The 20,578-nt window shown below is 39.7% G+C and overlaps 1 protein-coding gene across 4 annotated transcripts in view; it reads right to left on the bottom strand.

Moving 5' to 3' along the window:
* Positions 1-20,578, bottom strand: part of USP6NL (USP6 N-terminal like) — a 149,807-nt gene that overhangs the window by 11,885 nt on the left and 117,344 nt on the right. For all 4 annotated transcript variants that reach the window (XM_082619795.1, XM_082619796.1, XM_082619794.1 and 1 more), the window contains 7 exons: positions 11,733-11,842; positions 9,211-9,259; positions 7,477-7,597; positions 4,462-4,556; positions 3,740-3,805; positions 3,548-3,647; positions 862-1,014 (listed from right to left, as the gene is read on the bottom strand). In XM_082619795.1, the coding sequence (XP_082475921.1) occupies positions 862-1,014; positions 3,548-3,647; positions 3,740-3,805; positions 4,462-4,556; positions 7,477-7,597; positions 9,211-9,259; positions 11,733-11,842 (694 nt within the window). The remainder of the gene's footprint in view (positions 1-861; positions 1,015-3,547; positions 3,648-3,739; positions 3,806-4,461; positions 4,557-7,476; positions 7,598-9,210; positions 9,260-11,732; positions 11,843-20,578) is intronic.

The following is a 20,578-nucleotide window of genomic DNA, read 5'->3' as shown; positions in this document are numbered from 1 at the left end:
CCAGAACAAACCTCGGAGAACACGGATTAGACCCCTTGCAATTAAATAACTAAAAGCAGAGCATCTTGGTTTTTAGCAAAGGTGTGTTCTTAAAACTTCTTTCTACTGTGATCTCTCCACATTTTCTTTTTTTCTCTTCCACTCACCCGGTATCACCCTCCATCCATCTTCCCCCATTTATCCTGTTTCTAGCTCTATTATGACCCTATCCACACTCTATTATTATTGTGTAAATTCTGTCTCTCCTCTGTGCACCCTGAGAGCAAGAAGCACGTCTTTCTTTTCAGTTAAATCCCCAACAGAGCACCTAGCAGAAAACCTAACAGGTGGTACTGGAAGATGTTTTGAAATAAGTGAATAACATATATTATTTATACTGCAACATACTGCCAAGGGCCCTGGATCAGCAGTCAGGAAACTCGGACTCTAGTGGCAGCAGTTATGCTGTGTCTGCAGGTTCTGCAGCTTCAGAGTTAGCATTTTAGTATCAGTTTCCTCTTCTAGAAAATGGGACTTTTACTTGCTCTGTTACTGCGTATGGTTCCACAAAATGAGATGATGAAAGTAAAAAGCGCTTATTGTTATGGTAGCTTAAAGCACCATGGTCACTTCTGTTGAAATAACATTATTTGTATATCAAACTTCCTAAATTTAAGTAGGGACTCTATTAGGAGAGGCAGATTTAATTAATATGTTTATTCAATTTTTCTTAAAATCGAAGATTTTAAGAAATCTGATTTACATGATGTCCTCACAAGTATGCTGCTGTTTTCAAACAGAAATGGCCCATGTTAATTAACTGCACCGTGTCTTCCAATCTTAATTGTAAGTTACACAATAAGAGTCTGGCTATTTCCTTACCAGGTTCTGGAAGGTCTAACTTTGCCCGCTTTAGTTCTACCATAGAAATCTGCAGCTGCTCTATTACAAAGTCGTCTTCGAAGAAAAAATCCTTTGCCAAGGTCTCCTGAAGAAATTCCACAAGTTCTTCCATAGACAATTTCATAAGATGTTCTGAGAAAGGATGAAAAAGGTAAACAACAGCTACTTTAGGTTGAGAATATAATGTATTCTATTCTGATGTATGTTTTTAAAAGGGCACAGCACATAATTTATACATGGCCTTGTGAATTTCACCGAAACTGAGTAAGACGAACATCTTTTCTGATATTAAAGCAGTCACAGAGAAAAGCAGGTACCCCTGGGGGCTTGGGGACAGGCAAATGCTGCTAAATACCTTCTCGTTGGTGTAAGAATAACCGGACCTGGGTATTAATATTCCCCCAGAGCCACCCAGGATGACATGTGCGCTTTCTGCTTCACTGATACGGAGCTCCAACTGCTATAGGCACATCCACTTCTAGGTCTGCATTTTAACTGTCTCAGAATTTCTCAAAAATCTGGATTATTAATTTTATTTGTATTTCTATTTATGAAAAAATTCAAATTACAGATACAAAGCAGAAAGTAAAAATCAGCTAAGATCCACTACTAGCCAATGACCTACAAGCAGATGTATGTACACATGTATCAATTTACAAAAATAAATGATACTCTCCATGTTATTCACCTCCTTGTTTTTCCCCCACTCGATGGCGTACATCACTGATACCTCTCACTTCAACAAACATGATTTTATACCACTATCATTAACTATGTAAGAGTCCATTGTACTGTACGCTCTATACTTTACTTAATTGGTCTTCTGATATTGGGCATTTAGGTTGCTTCTAATTTTTTTTTTACTGTTTAAAATCACTGTGTGGTTTTTTTTTTTTTTTTTTTTTTTTAAGTAACAATGTCTCTAAATATTGGTAAGGCCATCAGGGAAAAAAACAAGAAAAAAAATCTTACGAGCTTCAGCTAACTATTGGTCCAGACAGTTTTTGAAGGTTTACATGGTGAAGGAACTTCATGTAAGTCCTTGAGCTGTGTCTTCCTAACAAGAAAAAATACACAGCAGCAAAGGTTTTCCACAGCTTATTTAATCTAATGACATGGTAGAATATAAACTAACTGTTATGCTTAAAGTTTATTTACAAAAGGTAGAGAAACTTTTTACTTGTCAAAGTTAAGTAAGAGTCTGAAGTAAAACATAATTTAAGAGGAGGAAGAGAGCTCTAGGGAAATATAATATCATGTTTTTACTTTCTCACTGCTTAGGGAACATTAAACTAATAATGTTTAAACTAACTAATGTAAACTAAACTAATGATGTTTAGTATACTAAGAGTATAATTTTGCTCTACATTTTTGTCAGCTCATAATCCAGAAAGAGAGAAAAGAAGTAAAGGGGGTGAGAGGAGAGACTGATTGATTGATTGATTTCCTGTGGTTATGATAGACCCCGAGGTCTTGGGAGATAATTCATTGCCAAATTGTTTCGTCTTGGTGCTGTGGTTTGCATGTTGGAGGAGGGAGGGAAATGGACCGCAACACTTCTGAATCCTCTTCTTTCAGAGTAAACTATACAGTCGTGGATTTAAAGTTTCATTCCAACCTAGAATTTGGATAATCTGGTGCTCCTGAAGGCCACGCTTTTCAAGTAAGCAATCAAGCAATCTCATATCAAAGTAGCTAACACATTCTTAGAACAAAGCCAAGCACAGCAGGGAGAAAAACTATAAAACATGACCCCAAGCACTCAATTAGCTTATAAGTTATGGGGGCAACTGAAGAGATGATCATTCAAGAACAAGATAAGATGCAGAGTATACAATAAACGTGAACCTAGGCTGTGCCCTAGGCTGGAAGTGTTGTGTGAGGTTCCAAAGCTTCTAGTGACTCTCTTCTCTGCATTGTTACAAGAAGAGTCACCAAAGTTTTAAGGTTGGGTTGAGACTTTAAGACGAATAAGGTTCTTCATATTCATAAAGAGAAACTCTCATTCCTTGACTTAAGGAATTCCTTGACTTAAGGCACAGCATACCAAATTTACAGAGCCCTTGAAATATTGCAACTGAAGGCTTTTAAAAGCCTTGTGTTACATTTGGGCAACTGTGGACATGGACTGTACTTGCTTCAGAGGCCGCAAAGCAGCCAAACAGGGAGATGAGCTGGAGGTTCCCCATCTCTGGTCTACGGCGTGGGGCTGGATGCTTTTTTCCTGGGTGAAGGACACAGTAAAGGAAAATGTCCTCACTAGCCCTTTTAGCTAAGGGGCCTGGCTTCTTTGGTCTCTCCCTTTTCCTACTACAAACCTGAGATTCAGACCAATGAAAAGAAATAAGGGAATCCCCCGTGGAAACAAATAACTAACAGGAATATTATTATTAGTGAAACATATACACTGCATTCCACTGAAGTGTGAAGATGAAAATGATGTAGAGAAAAAAATCAAAGACGTTTTCCAATGTAGTAAGCTTCTGCTCATGAGGAAGAACCAATGAAAGTAAAGTGCCAACTGAAGATAATTTCACTGATTTCCAAGAATTTTTTAAACTCATTACTGAAAGAAAATGAATTTGAATTTGGGTGGGTAATGAGAAATCAAAGTTAAAACAAGGCTAGATTTTTGTGAAATCTTTATAATTAAACATTTTCTTACTTCTGTGTAATTTTAAGATTGTGTAAGACATAGCAGTAAGAATTCGTTCTCCTTCAAAGATATAGATGTCCCATATTCTGAGGTTTAGTGTAAAGGGAGTCTACAATTAAAACAAAACAGAAATAAGATTAACAGTTTGCCCTTGGCTGGTATTTGTAATTTTATGATTGGGCTTTGTAAATAAATACTCACCCGATCAAGGAAACATTGAAAAAACCATTTCATTGTGTAAAAACTTGTGTAGATTTCTTGAGAATCCTGGAAAAAACAAAGACTTCACAACTTCTGGATTGCAGCACACAAAACATGACAATATAATACTAAAAGTTAGGCAGGTTTCTGGAGGTAGCTGTCACAGCTAAACAAAACCAGTCATTACAAATCTCTTTCGTGCTGGAGTAGTTCCACTTCTTCTCTCCTGACTCCCTCTTCTCCCTCAATTTTACTTTTGAAAATCACCCTGAGAATAAACCCTTCATAAGATAGGATTGTAATACAACACTTTGCTTCTCTTTAATATATTCTAAAGGGACGTATCCTTGCTTTACTAAATTACCGTGTTTTACAGGACAGCATGTATATGGTTCACTGAGGATGAGTTTGTATGACCCTTAAAATATCTTAGTGTGATTACAAAACCTCCCAAATCACTGAGAAATCACACATCCTTAGAAACTATACTGTTCGTATATATCAGCTTCAAAGTTTATTCTATGAGTTAGGGCTGTGATAGTTCATCCGTACTAAATTTCACAAATCTAACATCCTTTGAACAACTGGGAATTACAACTGCTCAGTAAATGACATGGACAAGACTATAAATCAATAGGGTAATTGGGACCAACGGCTGCACTCAAGTCTTCTAGCTTTATTCTTGGTGTAGGTGGGTGTAAGTCAATGTCACATCTACCTACCAAGTGCTGCTTAAGCTTGGACAAAAATTTATTCAGTATTTTTTCATGATGTTCTTGAAACCTCAAGAGTTTGGGAAAACCATGGACAAAAAATCCTAGAATATAAACATAAAAACAATACTTCATAAACAATACCAACAGAAATCTCTATTTTAAAGTGCAACATACTTCTTTCATCTTTTAACTGTCAACAACAACAAGAACAACGAACCCAGTAATCACCCAGATATTTTTCCTCCCCTTCAAGGAAACAATTGTGTATAAGCTTTGGTTAATGAAACTTACAGTCTGGTATGTGTTTGCTAAGGATCTTCTATATTCTTGTAAAAGTATAAAAGAGGGCAGAATATTTCTGAATTAAAAGGGAAACTAAGAAAAAATGGAAACTGAGGCCATGTATCAAGATTATCTGTTCTCTTGAAGTACTGGGTCATGCCTTATATGTACACATTTTTATAAGTTATTCTAATCTTGATTACTTATTTTGTTTTACCATTAATACATTACATAACAAACATTTTATTACCCTTTTCAGGCTTACTCCAGTACCATGCCAAGGTTATTATCACTTTTTAATCCTTTCTATAAGTGATACTTAACATCAGCTAAAACATACGGGTACTATATGATCGATGTTGATATATTCTATCCCAACTGATTATACAATATAATCTATAAGATTTCTAGGAAGTAACTGTAAATGGGAAGTTAGTATTAATTTTGTGTATTTAAGTCATGGAACTTTACATCTATTTTCATTCGAAAATTTCCTTTCAGATATTCTATATAATCTGTTAAAAAGGATGCATACACAATGAATTTGTGATTTATCCACATTGGCGTTTTCCAACCTGGGTTTTACTTAACTTCGAAAGATGTTACTAAATGTTCTGTTTTTAAAAGAATCCAGGAGAAATACTGTGTGTTATATATACCTTTCTTGCCTATGTTCACAAGGCATATGAACTTCTGAATGTTTCTAAGTTGCTTTATGGACTAAACAAACCTGGTTTTCTTCGTTTAGCTCATCTCCCAGCCTTACTGGCTCTTGGAGTCCATTTTTCCGCACAGCACACCTGTTTCCAAAAAGTGAAACTACATCCCTCCAAGAACCCAAGGAACACACTGCTGGGAAACACAGCTTTATAATCTGCAGGGAAGGGCTACTTCTTAGCTAATTCTCTGCTTTCTAAGGCGCGTGTAGAATTTCCCAGACAGCAACTTCCTCCTTAGTAACACTGTCCAGTGAAGTGAGTCCATAAAAAATCCATGTCTCTCTTTCTGTGCCACTTTCATGGTCAATTTGATAGGAATGGGAGTTGGAAGAATTTCAAGAAAAAGTCTGATTTTGAAAAAGGCAATCCCTTCAGTAATACACAAGTGCTCAAGGGTGCTAAGATACCCAACTCTGCTTCACTTTTCAGTGGTGTCCCAGACTTGATATTTTAAATCTCATTTTCTTCAGCCCTCACTTTATTCTACACATTTGTAAGTGATACCACTTTTCACATAGGAAATGCAAAGAACTGAGGTAACCTTCAGTTATATAACTTCACAGGCACACCTTGAAACAAATATCTCTAAGTACAAACTTACCCATAATAATGACCTAAACTGCTTTGGTAATGTATATGTTAGGATAGTAAAGTTAATACTGCTTTATAGATTAGACTGGTGACAATAATTACTGAAAGCAAGCTATCAGGTTTGTTTAAAAGAATGAATTTTCTAAAATTGGGCGGTATTCCACATAATTACATACTACTTAAACCGTAACATTCCACTGTACTTCAAGATATATCAGCAACACCATCTCAGGGTAAAGCAAAATGAAGACTGATAAGGAAGAGTTATTCTTCTTCAAGATGCCTTTTGAAATGATACTGTCTATTGGATGGCAGCTCAATATAATGTGTCTTACTACTGGAGTCTCTTTATGGGATGTAAAGTGACCAGAAACAGTTATCATGCAGATAGTATTTATTTTTTAAAAGATTCACAGGGAACACTGAGGGAGAAACAGACAGACAGACAGACACACACACACACATACACAATGCCCCTACAATAACCATATGGTAAGAATGTGAGATTTAATAAACTATGGACTATGGAAGGTCATACTTTTGAAAATTTAAAATATTACTTTAATATGTGGCAGGTTCGCTACCACATAGAGCTTTAACATTCACAAACAGAACTAAGATGGTCCATTCTCAGAGTGATTAGTGTTAAAACTGTTTTTAATTTGGTATTATCACACTCAGTGGCACTGGGAGAATAATTTTGCATTATATGAACAAATGCCACTTTTATTTCCAAGAGAAGCTGCAATCCAAACTCTCGCAAGTAAAGTTTACTGCATATGCTTGGCAAATATAACGAAAACGTTATTAAAAACCTTCTTCTAACTTGAAAACCAAAAAATTATGCACGTTTTGAAATATTAAATAATAAAGTGCCCAGAATATGTTATCAGCCTTTTTACTGTAAAATGGAGTCAACTTTAAGGCTGAAAGAAGTGAAACACACACATGAAATACAAAACTACTTAATTACAGTGTACCTTTCCTTTAAACACCTAAGTGTCATTTCTCAATTAATATTCTTTGACAAAGAAGTATACATCATAATATCCAGTCAATAGTAGACATTTCACTGAATGCATGACTGTCTAAAAGTTTTGATCAAAAGCTCTCAATAATTCAGTTTTTCCTAAATTCTTCTAAACGTAAATTAGTTTCTCCTGACTGGGCCAAGTAAGGAAAGAGTTTTAAAATGTCAACAGTATACTTTGTAGTAAACACGAAGGAATATAAATGTGAACAGAAAAGTTTAGAAATAGAGAAGAGTTAAATAAGAAACTAGTAACAAACACTAATGAATTAAAGAAGCCCCTAAACATTTTTTTGGACTTAACCCTACCAAGCATCTTCCAAAGTCTGACTTTGTTTGAATTTGCCTTTTTCTCCCTCCCTTGTTTGTTGCTGATGATCAACTATGGGGTTTTCTTACCATGCATGGCATGTTTGGGGCCCGAGAACAGTTTGACCAGGGCCCAGAAGGCATCTTCTTCATTCATATACATGAGGAGTAAAGCTGTGATCTGGCTCATCCCCTGACAGTATCCAACTTCCTAAAGAGAAAATGAGAACAGAGAAACTGGGGGTTTTCAGATCGAATTACATGTACATGCACATATAAAAAACTGATGTAGAAAATAATCAGAAAATGCCTAAACACATTATTTAATGGAAATTCTATAGAGAAATATTACAATCTCAACAGCACTGAGCCACATACTATCAAAGAACGCACCTGGTATTGGAGAATAAATGAAGAAGTACAGGCAAGTTTAACCTGCGCGGATTTTACTGAGCCCTGTTCAGTACCATTACACCTTCTGTAAAGGCTGTTTATTTTTCTGTTTTGTGTGTGATTCTCAGCTCAATAGTCCTCTTCTTTGCTCAGATGCTGGCAAATTTCTCTCCTCATATAGTTCCCAAATTTGCTGTCTTTTCTCCTCTAGACTTCCGGACCCTTATACAGACACATTGTGGGGTACCTATCCAGCCTATGCTCCTTCCCTGAGAACTGCCCACTCCCCCCAGAATCCCTGCTTATAACATGGCCTTAGAGATTCATGTCTGTGCCGTGTGAACCAAAGCTGACGGAGCAGAGGACACCTGGCCCCAGGGAACCACTAATTGGCTGCAAGACTAATTTACTAATTTCTCTAAGAAAAATGAATAAAGCCAGAGACTGCAATCCGATGGTGGTATGTACTTGAACAGAATGGTCATGCTGAGTCCATGGGTGCAATACTAGCCTTGGAAAACAGATAAGCAGACAAAGAAAGCAATCTGGAGAGAGAAACAGTGGAACGAACAGTTCCCAGAGACAATCAGAATTACCACATGGCCACAGAGTGGAAGAGAGAGAAAGGGAAGCTCTTCTCACTGGAGGCTTCTCACTCTCCAGCTCCAACCCCCCTGAGCTTCATTTCTATGAGAAGTCCCTGTAATCAATCCCTTTTTAACTTGCCCTTATTTGACTGAATTTCTGTCCCTTGTAACTTAAAGGTTTTGACTATAACAGAAATGATACACCCCAAAGTTCAAGGTGTCCTTCCTGGAATCTAGTCAACAAGCATTTATTTGGCATCTACACTGGTTTCGACACTAGTTGATCTTTCCCCCCAAATCTCTCTCCCCCCAGAGTAATCAATGCCTTAAGAATAACATGTTCTAATACCGAAAAGCTTAGTTTTGGCCTACTCCAGGAGACAGCAAGTAGGTACATATGGTCTCCCACCTGGACCTCACTGAATAAATGAAATGTGATCCTGAAAGGCAACCTCCCCGGGCAATGAGGAGTCACCACGAGTCAGGCAGAAGTTAACCTAGCTACAACTTCCTGTCCTTCTAGCCTGCTCATTCCAGTCCTACTTGCTTAAAATAAAAACAAGACAAACAGCAACACAAAACGTAACAAAACAGTCTGGAGAAAGAGGGGGAAAGTGAGCTTTGCTGTCATACTGTGGTTTTTCCACTTCCCAACCAGCTCTGCTCTAAGACACCAGGGGGGCCACAGGAGCCTCAAGAAGATCCACAGACACCTGGAGACCATCCAGTCCTGAGATGAAGCAATGCAGGCCAAAAGGGCCTTGTCAGGAGGGAGGCCCAAAGATCTCCTCCAGGTGCTCAGAGCACAACTCAAAAAGCTGTGGGCAGGCGTGCTCCAACTTACCGTATTGTAGATAGAATATGCAGCAAGAACGTGGAACAGGGATTGCTGCCTAGAAAAAGAAATTTACATTGAACACAATTTAGTTTTTTTCACATATTTTTAAAATTATAAACTTAAAAAAATAAACAAGTTTGACTGAAGATAAACAGATAATCCAGATTAAACTACTACTATAATAAGGAAATGATCCCTGAGCTCAAATTTAAACAATACGGTCTAAACTTGAGGCTAAATTTGACAGAAAGGATTTATAGCAAAAAGCATGAAGGGCTTCACAGTTTCTTCAATTTGCTCCCCTCTTTCACTGAACTACTCTCACTATAGAATCATCCCCATAGAAGGAGCCGGCTGGACGGAGCTGCGGACTGGCCTTCTGAAGACTCACTCACACTGCCAGCTCCGAGAAGTACCTTGCAAGGGGAGGCATGTCCCCCAGGAGGCGGTATACACCCGAAATCAGCCTCCAGCACCAGCGTTGCCTCTCCCAGGATCCAGGAGTGGGAACGGGAGTGGCTCCACACACCGTTACCTCTCGGGTCCACTAACAACACGCTTGGCTCCGCTGCTCTAGAGGTCCTGGCTCCAAAGAGAGGAATGTCCCCACCAGGAGACACAATGATTCCACTGAACTGGAAGCCGAGATGGCCACCCGGCCACTCTGGGCTCCTCATGCCTCCGAATCAACAGGCAAAGAAGGAGGTGACTGTACGGACTGGAGGGACTGATCCAGACCACTAAGGGGAAGGGGGTGCTAGGACACAGTGGACGTAAGCAGGAGCACTTCTAGAACACAGAAGACACTTAAGGTGCCTCTGAGTATAACCAAACCCTGTGATTAAAGTCAACGGATAACCTCCACAAGCAAATTCAGGCAGGACTGCTAATGGTCCAGACTCTTCAGGAATAAAGGTTTAGGTCGCCCCCCCAGGCAAAGAACCACGGCCAGCCGGGGCACTTGCTGAGGGCAAAGGGAATATGGGGTGGGTAGTGGGAAGGTAAGTAACCAACCAGCAGTGACCACGTGCCCAGTCGCAGAACTGCTGACTATATCTGTTTTGAGCATTTCCTTATTTTGATATCAATATGTTTGTGTATATATTTTAATGTGTTTTCTTCCTTCTCTTTTCCTTATCATCTAACGTAAGATGTTTAATAGTTGACTTTATATCACAGAATTTAGGTTACACATATCGACGCAAAAAGAGTAAACACTGCCCAAGGGCACTGCATCTTTTCGTGGGGAGGGGGTTAGCACATTTTCAGTCTTAAGTAGAATAGATGTACCATGTTAGGCAAAGCATGCCTTTATTGTCTTTATGCGGAAATTAAGTTGACAAGGGTGGACTGTGATGGTTAGCTTTACGTGTCCACTTGGCCGGGCTACAACCCCCAGTTATTCAAACCCTAATGTAGGTGCTGCTGTAGAAAAGGTGCTTTGTAAATGTCATTAAAGTACACAGTCAACTGACTTGAAGTAGGGGAGAGTACCCGAGATGATCTGGGAAGCCCTGGGTCAAGCAGTCAAAAGGCCGGAAGAGCAGATCTGAGGCTTCCCTGAAGGAGGGATTCCTCCTGTGGACCGCAGCTTCACTCGCGCCCACCCGAGAGCTCCAGCTACCCCTCCTGACAGCCCACCCTACAGATCCTGAACTTGCCGAGTCAGTCCCTGCAACTGTGTAAGCCGATTCCCCACGATAAATCCCTTAGTTTACATCTCTTACTGGTTTCTTTTTCTCTGGTTGAACCTTAACTGATACGGAGGTCAGCAAAACTGTACCTTTCATTCCTAAACTGTCATAGTCATTTCATTTGCGTATTTCCCATTATTTTAGTTTCACCTTTGCGTGGAGTCAAGGGTCTAAGAATGTATTTATTGCTGACACGACTCTCAAAAAGTAACACAATCTCTCATTTCTTTTCTAACACTTTTTTTTTTTATCTTTTTTTTTAAAATTTATTTATTTATTTATTTTTGGCTGTGTTGGGTCTTTGTTTCTGTACGAGGGCTCTCTCTAGTTGCGGCGAGCGGGGGCCACTCTTCATCGCGGTGCGCGGGCCTCTCACTGTCGCAGCCTCTCTTGTTGCGGAGCACAGGCTCCAGACGCACAGGCTCAGTAGTTGTGGCTCACGGGCGCAGTTGCTCCGTGGCATGTGGGATCTTCCCAGACCAGGGCTCGAACCCGTGTCCCCTGCATTGGCTGGCAGATTCTCAACCACTGCGCCACCAGGGAAGCCCTTCTAACACTTTTAATAAAAGTATCTACCATATATTTAAGAATTCCCAGATCATAAAATGATTTATAGCAATTTTATAGCACCTACTATGTCAAAGGTTAAAAATTTAAGTTAAATTAGCTCCTGAATTGTATACAATACGGAACAAATGATTCACCAAAACTTAAACCTTTAGAATTGGAATCAAAATTATCGTCTATACAAGACATTCCAAACACTGACATTTCAAATTGATAAAGACTATTTGTAAATGCTATTCATAGTTCATAATACTAAACTTTACTTACTTCACACCGTATCTGTCTCTAAACATGATATGGTCCCTAAATGTGCGGTTGACATCAAGGTCTATTTGTCTGATATCAGGTGAACAACCCCGTGCTCTGTGTTTTAATTTCTGAAGAGGAAAAACAGGGGAAGAAAGCACATTGTTATGGAAATCGGTTGTCAAAAAGCTTATGACAAATGGTAAAATAATTCTCTTTAAAAAACTTTGACTTAGGAAAGCCATTTCCATGGTTCAAAAATGAAAACAATATGAAAAGGTACACAATGAAAGGTTTCTCTCCATCCCCACCCCCTCCTCTCCCTCCTCCCACCCCCTCCTCTCCCTCCCATCCTGCCAGTACAGTTAGATTTTCATTTTGGATGGAGAGCGTTTTGGAGTTTGTGTTCCTAAGACTCTTCACAGCTGAGCCATGCAGTTCACTATGCCTCCTTTCTTCTTTCTAGCACAATGTTCTTGTTTTCCTTGGGGCTTATCATTGCCTTGTTTCTTGATTTGCTTCATCTTCTACATATGCGTCACTAATTCAATCCAAACTCACCTTAAGTTGCATCAACCTCTCCTGGTGCTATTCTAACAGAACAGGCACCCTCCCTGCAGACCTGGCTTCCAGAGCTTTTGGACCCGCTACTCAGTGGGAGTCTCGGGGGTCTCCCTTCACCATCTGCTAGGCCTTCCTTTGCTTGGGTCCCCTGTCTCCTGCATTTCACATCTTTCTTGGTTTATTCCCTTGTTCTGGAGCAGCTTGTCCTCCAGTAGCTCCTGTGAAAGGGCGTGTGGGAGATAAATTTTGTGACACTTTGAATGTCTGATAATCTTCTTTCTTAGCTATTTGGCTATTTTAGAATTCTAAGTCAGAAAATATTTTTGCTCAAAAGGCACTGCCTTCACTGTCTTCTAGCTTCCAGTGTTGCCATTCTAATTCTTCTTTACATGAAATCTATTTTTTTTCCTCTCGAGAAGCTTATAGGAGCTTCTATCTTCAAGTTTAGAAACTTGCAATTTCTGTGCTTGGCTTAGATCTATTTTTAGCCACAGGTTTGGGCACCTGATGGATCTTTTCAATCGTAAAAACTCACTGATTTGAGTTTTGACTTCACAATCTATTTTCTGGGAAATTTCTTCACTTGTTATTTTCAAACCCTCCTCTAGAATTTTCCATTTCTATTATCATTTTTTTATATTCATAAGCTCTGCTGTTCTCTAATGTTCCTTTTATAGCATCCTCTACTTGTTTTATGGACACAATATCTCTTTTTATCCCTCTGAAGACCCCAGCAATAGCTCTTCCGTTTTCTTCTTGCTGTATAGTCTGTTTCTCACAAATTGCTTTTTCTACTTGTTCTTATTTTCCATGTTAGCTCCTAGCTCCTCTCCTCACTCATATTTGAAAGAAGACATGAGAAAGCTGATGGAAAGCGCTATGTGCAGACGTGGGGCTTCAAGCTCTGTCTTCACTGTAGAGTGATCTGGCTGGTTTCACTGGGCTTCCCGTGAAGTCAGGAGTTTGGGGGGTATTTTCTTGGGCTGGTCAGATTCCTAGAGAAGACTTTTCTGAGTTCCTGTCAGGAGGACAAGCGTCCAGCTGTCGGTGTTTTGTTCTGGGAGCTGAGCGGAGGGAAAGGCAGGACTGCCCCAAATCCAGGCCATTCCCTCCCTCTGTGCTCTCCTCCACAGGTCTGTGTCCGCTCCAGCCCACGGGCCTTCTGTTTCATCCTCTCCAAACGGTAACCCACACCCTGCCCCCGGCTCGTGCAGGGGTGGGGAGCAGGTGGGGGCACTCAGGGACTCCAACTGCTTCTGCAACAGACTTTCAAGCACTTCTACTGTTTTCAGTTTCAAGTCCACTTCCAGAGGTACCTGGAGCTGGCAATTACAAAGCCTACTGGGGATTTTGAAATATAAATCAGGTCCTCCTCCGGTTTTCTCAGGGTTGCTAAAATTACTAAATGTTTGTCTGAATTCTGGTCTCCAAAAATTGCCAAGGGCTAGCTCTTCTCCCATTTTCTTATTCCTTGCAGTTTTTGTCTTTTTAAAAAACCCTCTCTGCTGTCAATTAAGCAGCATTTCAGGGGGAAAAGAACAAAGTGAGTATGTTTAACCAGGTGGGAGATTAAAATTTATATTAATTTATACTTAACCAGATTTAATTGTAATTAAACATCTATATACATGTGTTATATTGACCTATTTACCATGTACTGGAAATATATATTTCTGTTAAAACCAATTCTCGTAAATATATATAAACATAACTGTTAATTCCTGACTTAAGCTAAAAGTGGAAAAAACAAGGCTGCCTGGAATATGTGTATGTATGTTAAATGTTTTGTGAGGATGTGGGTTTTGTGTTTTGAGGTAGGAGCTCAGAGGAGGGCAGCTTCTGCAGCTTTTAAAAACATGAGCACTTCCACAGGGTTTTAAAACACTTCAGAGTTCTGAAGACCAAGGAAGATATTTATACTATTGTACTAGAGAACCATACAACCACTAAAATAGTATTGTATGCTACTTCTGATAAAAGTTGATCCAAGAGACATTACAAAAATTCAGGTTTAAAAAAATAATCTTTACATATTTGTTCTTTAAATATCTTTAAAAAAAAAAAGGCAGTTGGCAGGCAAAGAGGTTTCAATTATTGTTCCGCAGGCCCCCTGGTAAAAGATGAGGTATCAAAACACAGAAAGGAAATGTTTGACAAGACATGATAAAACATGCTTTAAAATAAAATTTAGTTGAAAGGGAGAAAAACACCCAAAGACATCTATAATGTCAATTACTCTAGAAAACTTTTCCTGAAGATGGCGGTGTGGGAAGACGGGAGTTAGCATCTCCCCACACTAAGGCACCTGCTGGCCGCTGGTGGGGGACTCTGACACCTAAGGAGACGGGAGGACCACCAAAGTGAACCAGTAGGACGCAGAGGGACTGAGGGGGGAGGAGAAGTGGAGGCCAGACAGGATTGGCGCCCCTGAGGCTGGGGAGATCAGGAGAGGCAGGCAGGAGGGACTCTCCAGGAAGAGCAGGAGGGGAGAGGAGCGGAGGGTGATCACCTGGCCCACACGGGCCGGGGAGCCTGCTGAGCTCCCAAGCCGGTATCCCCCCCTCCAAAGCCCCCTCCAGGCCACGTAGGTGCTGGGGGTATAGGAGGGAGGCTGGGGACATCAGGAGAGGCAGGCAGGAGGGGCCCTCTGGGAGGAGCGGGAGAGGAGCGGAGGGTGATTGCCCTGACCACTCAGGCATGGGGAGCCTGCTGGGCTCCCAGGTGAGGTCCCCTGCCAGCTGAGACCAGGGGCGGGGGGCACACCTGGGCCCCTTCTGTTCCTTGAGCCTAAGCCTCACCCCTCACAGCCTTTTCCAGCCCTGTGGGTCCTGAGCATTGGCCCCGCCCACTGCCCAAACCTCACCCTTGCTTAGGCCCCGCCCTCCACAGCCAAGGCCTTCCCAACCCCCTCTTTTATTTTTTTTTCTTTCCCCTCCTCCTTTTTTTTTTTTTTTTACTATTGTGGTACTGATGTACCGTCCGGTTGTTGATTTATCTATACTTTTATTTTTATATTCTTTCTAACATATCTGTTAGTTTCCTAGACTAATTTTATTTTTTTACTTTGTTATTGTTCATTTTTTTTTTGCAAGGATTCTTCAATATATACAAATCAATCAGGGTGATACACCATATTAACAAATTAAGGAATAAAAACCATATGATCATCTCAATAGATTCAGAAAAAGCTTCTGACAAAATTCAACACCCATTTATGACAAAAACTCTCCAGAAAAAGGACACAGAGGGAACCTACCTCAACATAATAAAGGCCATATATGACAAACCCACAGCAAGCATCATACTCAATGGTGAAAAACTGAAAGCATTTCCACTAAGATCAGGAACAAGACAAGGATGTCCACTCTCACCACTCTTATTCAACATAGTTTTGGAAGTCCTAGACACAGCAATCAGAGAAGAAAAAGAAATAAAAGGCATAAAAATTGCAAAAGAAGAAGTAAAACTGTTTGTTACTGTTTGCTGATGACATAATACTATACATAGAAAATCCTCAAGATGCCACCAGAAAACTACTAGAACTAATCAATGAATCTGGTAAGGTTGCAGAATACAAAATTAATGCACAGAAATCTCTGGCATCCCTACACACCAACAATGAAAAACCAGAAAGAGATATTAAGGAAACACTCCCATTTACCACTGCAACAAAAAGAATAAAACACCTAGGAATAAACCTGCCTAAGGAGGTGAAAGAGTTGTACTCAGAAAACTACAAAACACTGATGAGAGAAATCAAAGATGACAAACAGATGGAGAAATATACCATGGTCTTGGATTTGAAGAATCAATATTGTGAAAATGACTATACTACCCAAAGCAATCTACAGATTCAATGCAATCTCTATCAAACTATCAATGGCATTCTTCACAGAATTAGAACAAAAAAGTTTATAATTCGTATGGAAACACAAAAGACCCCGAATAGACAAAGCAATCTTGAGAAAGAAAGACAGAGTTGGAGGAATCAGGCTCCCCGACTTCAAACTATACCACAAAACTACCGTAATCAAGACAGTACGGTACTTGCACAAAAACAGAAATATGGATCAATGGTACAGGACAGAATGCCCAGAGATAAACCTACACACATATAGGCACCTAATTTACGACAAAGGAGGCAAGAACATACAGTGGAGAAAAGACAGCCTCTTCAATAAGTGGTGCTGGGAAAACTGGATAGCTACACATAAAAGAATGAAGTTAGAACACTACCTAACACCATACACAAAAATAAACTCCAAATGGATTAAAGACTTACATGTAAGATCAGACACTATAAAACTCTTAGAGGAAAACATAGGAGAAATGCTCTTTGACATAAACCACAGCAGGATCTTTTTTGACCCACCTCCTAGAGTAATGGAAATAAAAACAAAAATAATCAAATGGGACTTAATTAAACTTAAAAGCTTTTACACAGAAAAGGAAACCATAAACAAGACAAAAAGACAACCCTCAGAACAGGAGAAAATATTTGCAAATGCAACAACAAAGGATTAATCTCCAAAATATATAAACTGCTCATGGAGCTCAATATCAAAAAACTAACAATCCAGTTAAAAAATGGGTGGAAGACCTAAATAGACATTTCACCAAGGAAGACATACAGATAGCCAAGAGGCACATGAAAAGATACTCAACATCACTAATTATTAGAGAAATGCAAATCAAACCTACAATGAGGTATCACTTCACACTGGTCAGAATGGCCATTATCAAAAAATCTAGAAACCATAAATGCTGGAAAGGGTGTCGTGAAAAAGGAACCCTCCTGCACTGTTTGTGGGAATGTAAATTGATAAAACCACTATGGAAAACAGCATGGAGGTTCCTTAAAAAACTAAAAACAGAACTACCATATGACCCAGCAATCCCACTACTGGGCATCTACCCTGAGAAAACGATAATTCAAAAAGAGACATGTATCACAATGTTCACTGCAGCACTATTTACAATAGGCAAGACATGGAACCAACCTAAATGTCCACTGACAGATGAGTGGATAAAGAAGATGTGGCACATATATACAATGGAATATTACTCAGCCATAAAAAGAAATGAAACTGAGTTACTTGTAGTGAGCTGGATGGACCCAGAGTCTGTCATACAGAGTGAAGTAAGTCAGAAAGAGAAAAATAAATACCATATGCTAATGCATATATATGGAATCTAAAAAAAAAAATGGTACTGATGAACCTAGTTGCAGGACAGGAATAAAGAGGTAGACATAGAGAATGGACTTGAGGACATGGGTGGGAGGGCGAAACTGGGACGAAGTGAGAGTAGCATCGACATATATACACTACCGAATGTAAAACAGTTGGCTGGTGGGAAGCAGCCGCATAGCACAGGGAGATCGGCTCGGTGCTTTGTGATGATGAGCTAGAGGGGTGGGATAGGGAGGGTGGGAGGGAGGCTACCTAGAGGGAGGGGATATGGGGACATGTGTATACATATGGCTGATTTGCTTGGTTGTGCAACAGAAACTAACACAGTACTGTGAAGCAGTACTCCAATAAAGATCTATTAAAAAAAATTACTCTAGAGGACAAAAAAATTCAACATAAAAAAAGACCTCATGACAAAAACAAAGCCCAGTTAAGCAGGTAAAAAATAATAGAACAGAAAGAGTATTTATGTCCTAGAATGGTTACAAGCCAATGTGCAGAATATAGGAAATCAAGCATATTTCTTATCTTAAAGGAGGTGTAAGCAACTTCTAAGGTTACTCTGAGATTGGGTGGGTTAAGATCCATGAGTGTCACAATAATAAAGAATAAACATTTTACTTAAAAGAAATAGGAATGTAATGAACCTATAAACCTGAGAGCAGAAGTACAGTGGAAAGTATCTGGATGAAAAACTAGCCATTTCACTGTGGGTTTGGCCACCAAGATTACTAAGCCTTGCTAAGGCTGCAGGTGAGGTTGTTATCCACTGTCACTGGATCTCTGCCATCTGTGAGACACAGCACTGTACCCCAGAGAGACAGATGACAATGAGATACAATTAAAAGAACAGGAGAAATAGCAGATAAGAGCACTGGCTCAGGAATCAGGACAATTCCACCACTGGAGGAAAATCTTAGTACCAACAGATTAAGAAAAAGTAGTTTTATTCCCATTGAATTTCCCATTTCAGGACAGCAATTTATACTACTTTTGCAAAGAGAGAGCAAAAGAAAGTAACTGGGAAAGGAAGACTTGGTTAAATGCTAGAGGAATGTCAAGTAGTAAAAATAATGTTTATGATAGCGCTGAAAATTATAAGCTTGAAAGGATTGGTGGGCAAGTCACTCCTTTTCTTGTTACTGTATACTGGATATACAGTAACTGGATAATTTTATTCTAGGTAGAAAAAGCCTGAACCACAGTTCTAATATTAGCATGTGTACTGGGTTGAACAGTATCCACCCCAAATCCCTGTCTACCTAGAACCTGGGCCTATGACCTGATTTGGAAATAGGGTCTTTACAGATGTAGTCAAGTTAAGAGGAGGTCATACTAGATTAGGGTCAACCCTAAATCCAATGACTAGTGTCCTTAGAAGGTGAGACAGAGACACACACAAGGAAAGGCCACTTGAAGACAGAGGGAGAGACTGGAGTGATGCAGCCTCAAGCCAACGAGCACCCGGGATGCCGGCAACTCCAGGATCTAGGAAGGGTCAAGGAAAGGTTCTTCCCTAAAGCCTTGGGATGGAGTATGGCCCTGCTGACACCCTGATCTCAGACTTCTATCCTTTGGAACTGCAGGAGAATAAATGTCTGCTGTTTTAAGCCACTCCGTTTGTGGGACTTTGTCATGGCAGCCCCAGGAAACCAAAACAGCATGCTAACTAACATTTTCTTCTTTATTAATTAAATAAATATTTACTGAGCACCCACCATATGAGAGGCACACTGTACTAGGGGCTGGGGTTAGATTTTAAATATTTCGCTCAGATATCATTTTTCAATACTGGTTTTAAAACTATGACATTAAAGGCAAATATCTAATCAACCATCTAAAATAATTTGAAACTCTAAAATCCTGAGACAAAACTCATAATCTGTGCAGGGTCCAAACAACTAATTTAAAAACTCTTTACATCATAAAAAACAAGTAACTGTATTTTTTGTTTTTTTTTTTGCGGTACGCGGGCCTCTCACTGCTGTGGCCTCTCCCGTTGCGGAGCACAGGCTCCGGACACGCCGGCTCAGTGGCCATGGCTCACGGGCCCAGCCGCTCCGCGGCATGTGGGATCTTCCCAGACCGGGGCACGAACCCGCGTTTCCTGCATTGGCAGGCAGACTCTCAACCACTGCGCCATCAGGGAAGCCCCAAGTAACTGTTTAAATTAACCAATATTTATTACATCTTTTTTAAAATTTATTTATTTAATTTATGTATTTTTGTCTGCATTGGGTCTTTGTTGCTGCGCGCGGGCTTTCTCCAGTTGCAGTAAGCGGGGGCTACTCTTTGTTGTGGTGCGTGGGCTTCTCACTGCAGTGGCTTCTCTTGTTGCGGAGCACGGGCTCTAGGTGCATGGGCTTCGGTAGTTGCAGCACATGGGCTCAGTAGTTGCGGCTCGTGGGCTCTAGAGCACAGGCTCAGTAGTTGTGGTGCATGGGCTTAGTTGCTCCGCGGCACGTGGGATCCTCCCAGACCAGGGCTCAAACCCATGTCCCCTGCATGGGCAGGCGGATTCTTAACCACTGTGCCACCAGGGAAGCCCTATTACCTTACATCTTGATGAAATTTTGCTTATTTATACATAAATATGAAAATATCAAAAGATCATTCCAAACCCCTTTTATAATTGGTGTTGGGTTTAAATTACAAATAATTTGTCTTTATTTCAGTTATTCGGTCTTATTCTATTTATATACATTTTCTGAGGAACAGATTTCAAAGTTATTTTTATTTTTATTATAATTTGTCTTTATTTCAGTTATTCTATCTTAATTTATTCTATTTATATACATTTTTTGAGAAAGATTTCAAAGTTATTTTTATTTTTAATTTTTTTTAATTTATATTTCCTTTTTTATTAGTGACATTGAACACTCTTTCTAAGGCACAAAGTTATTTTTAGATATGTTTCTTATTCCTTTCAAAGGTTAATATAAAATTTAGGTTTAGAAAGGGTATAGCTGAGATGACAAGGAGGTAAATTTAATGCCCTGACTAATTTACAGAAAGCATTACTGATCACTGAGTGAAACGTTTAACTTTTTATAAATAAAAAATAAAACCTAGAAATACTGTAACAATCTTAGGGGAAAGAAGAAGAAAACA

The sequence above is a fragment of the Mesoplodon mirus genome (genome assembly GCF_964341445.2).
Source record: "Mesoplodon mirus genome assembly, chromosome: 4".
Lineage (NCBI taxonomy): Eukaryota > Metazoa > Chordata > Mammalia > Artiodactyla > Ziphiidae > Mesoplodon > Mesoplodon mirus.
The sequence above is the reverse complement of the archived record's forward strand: the minus strand, read 5'-3'. Positions and strand labels throughout refer to the sequence as shown.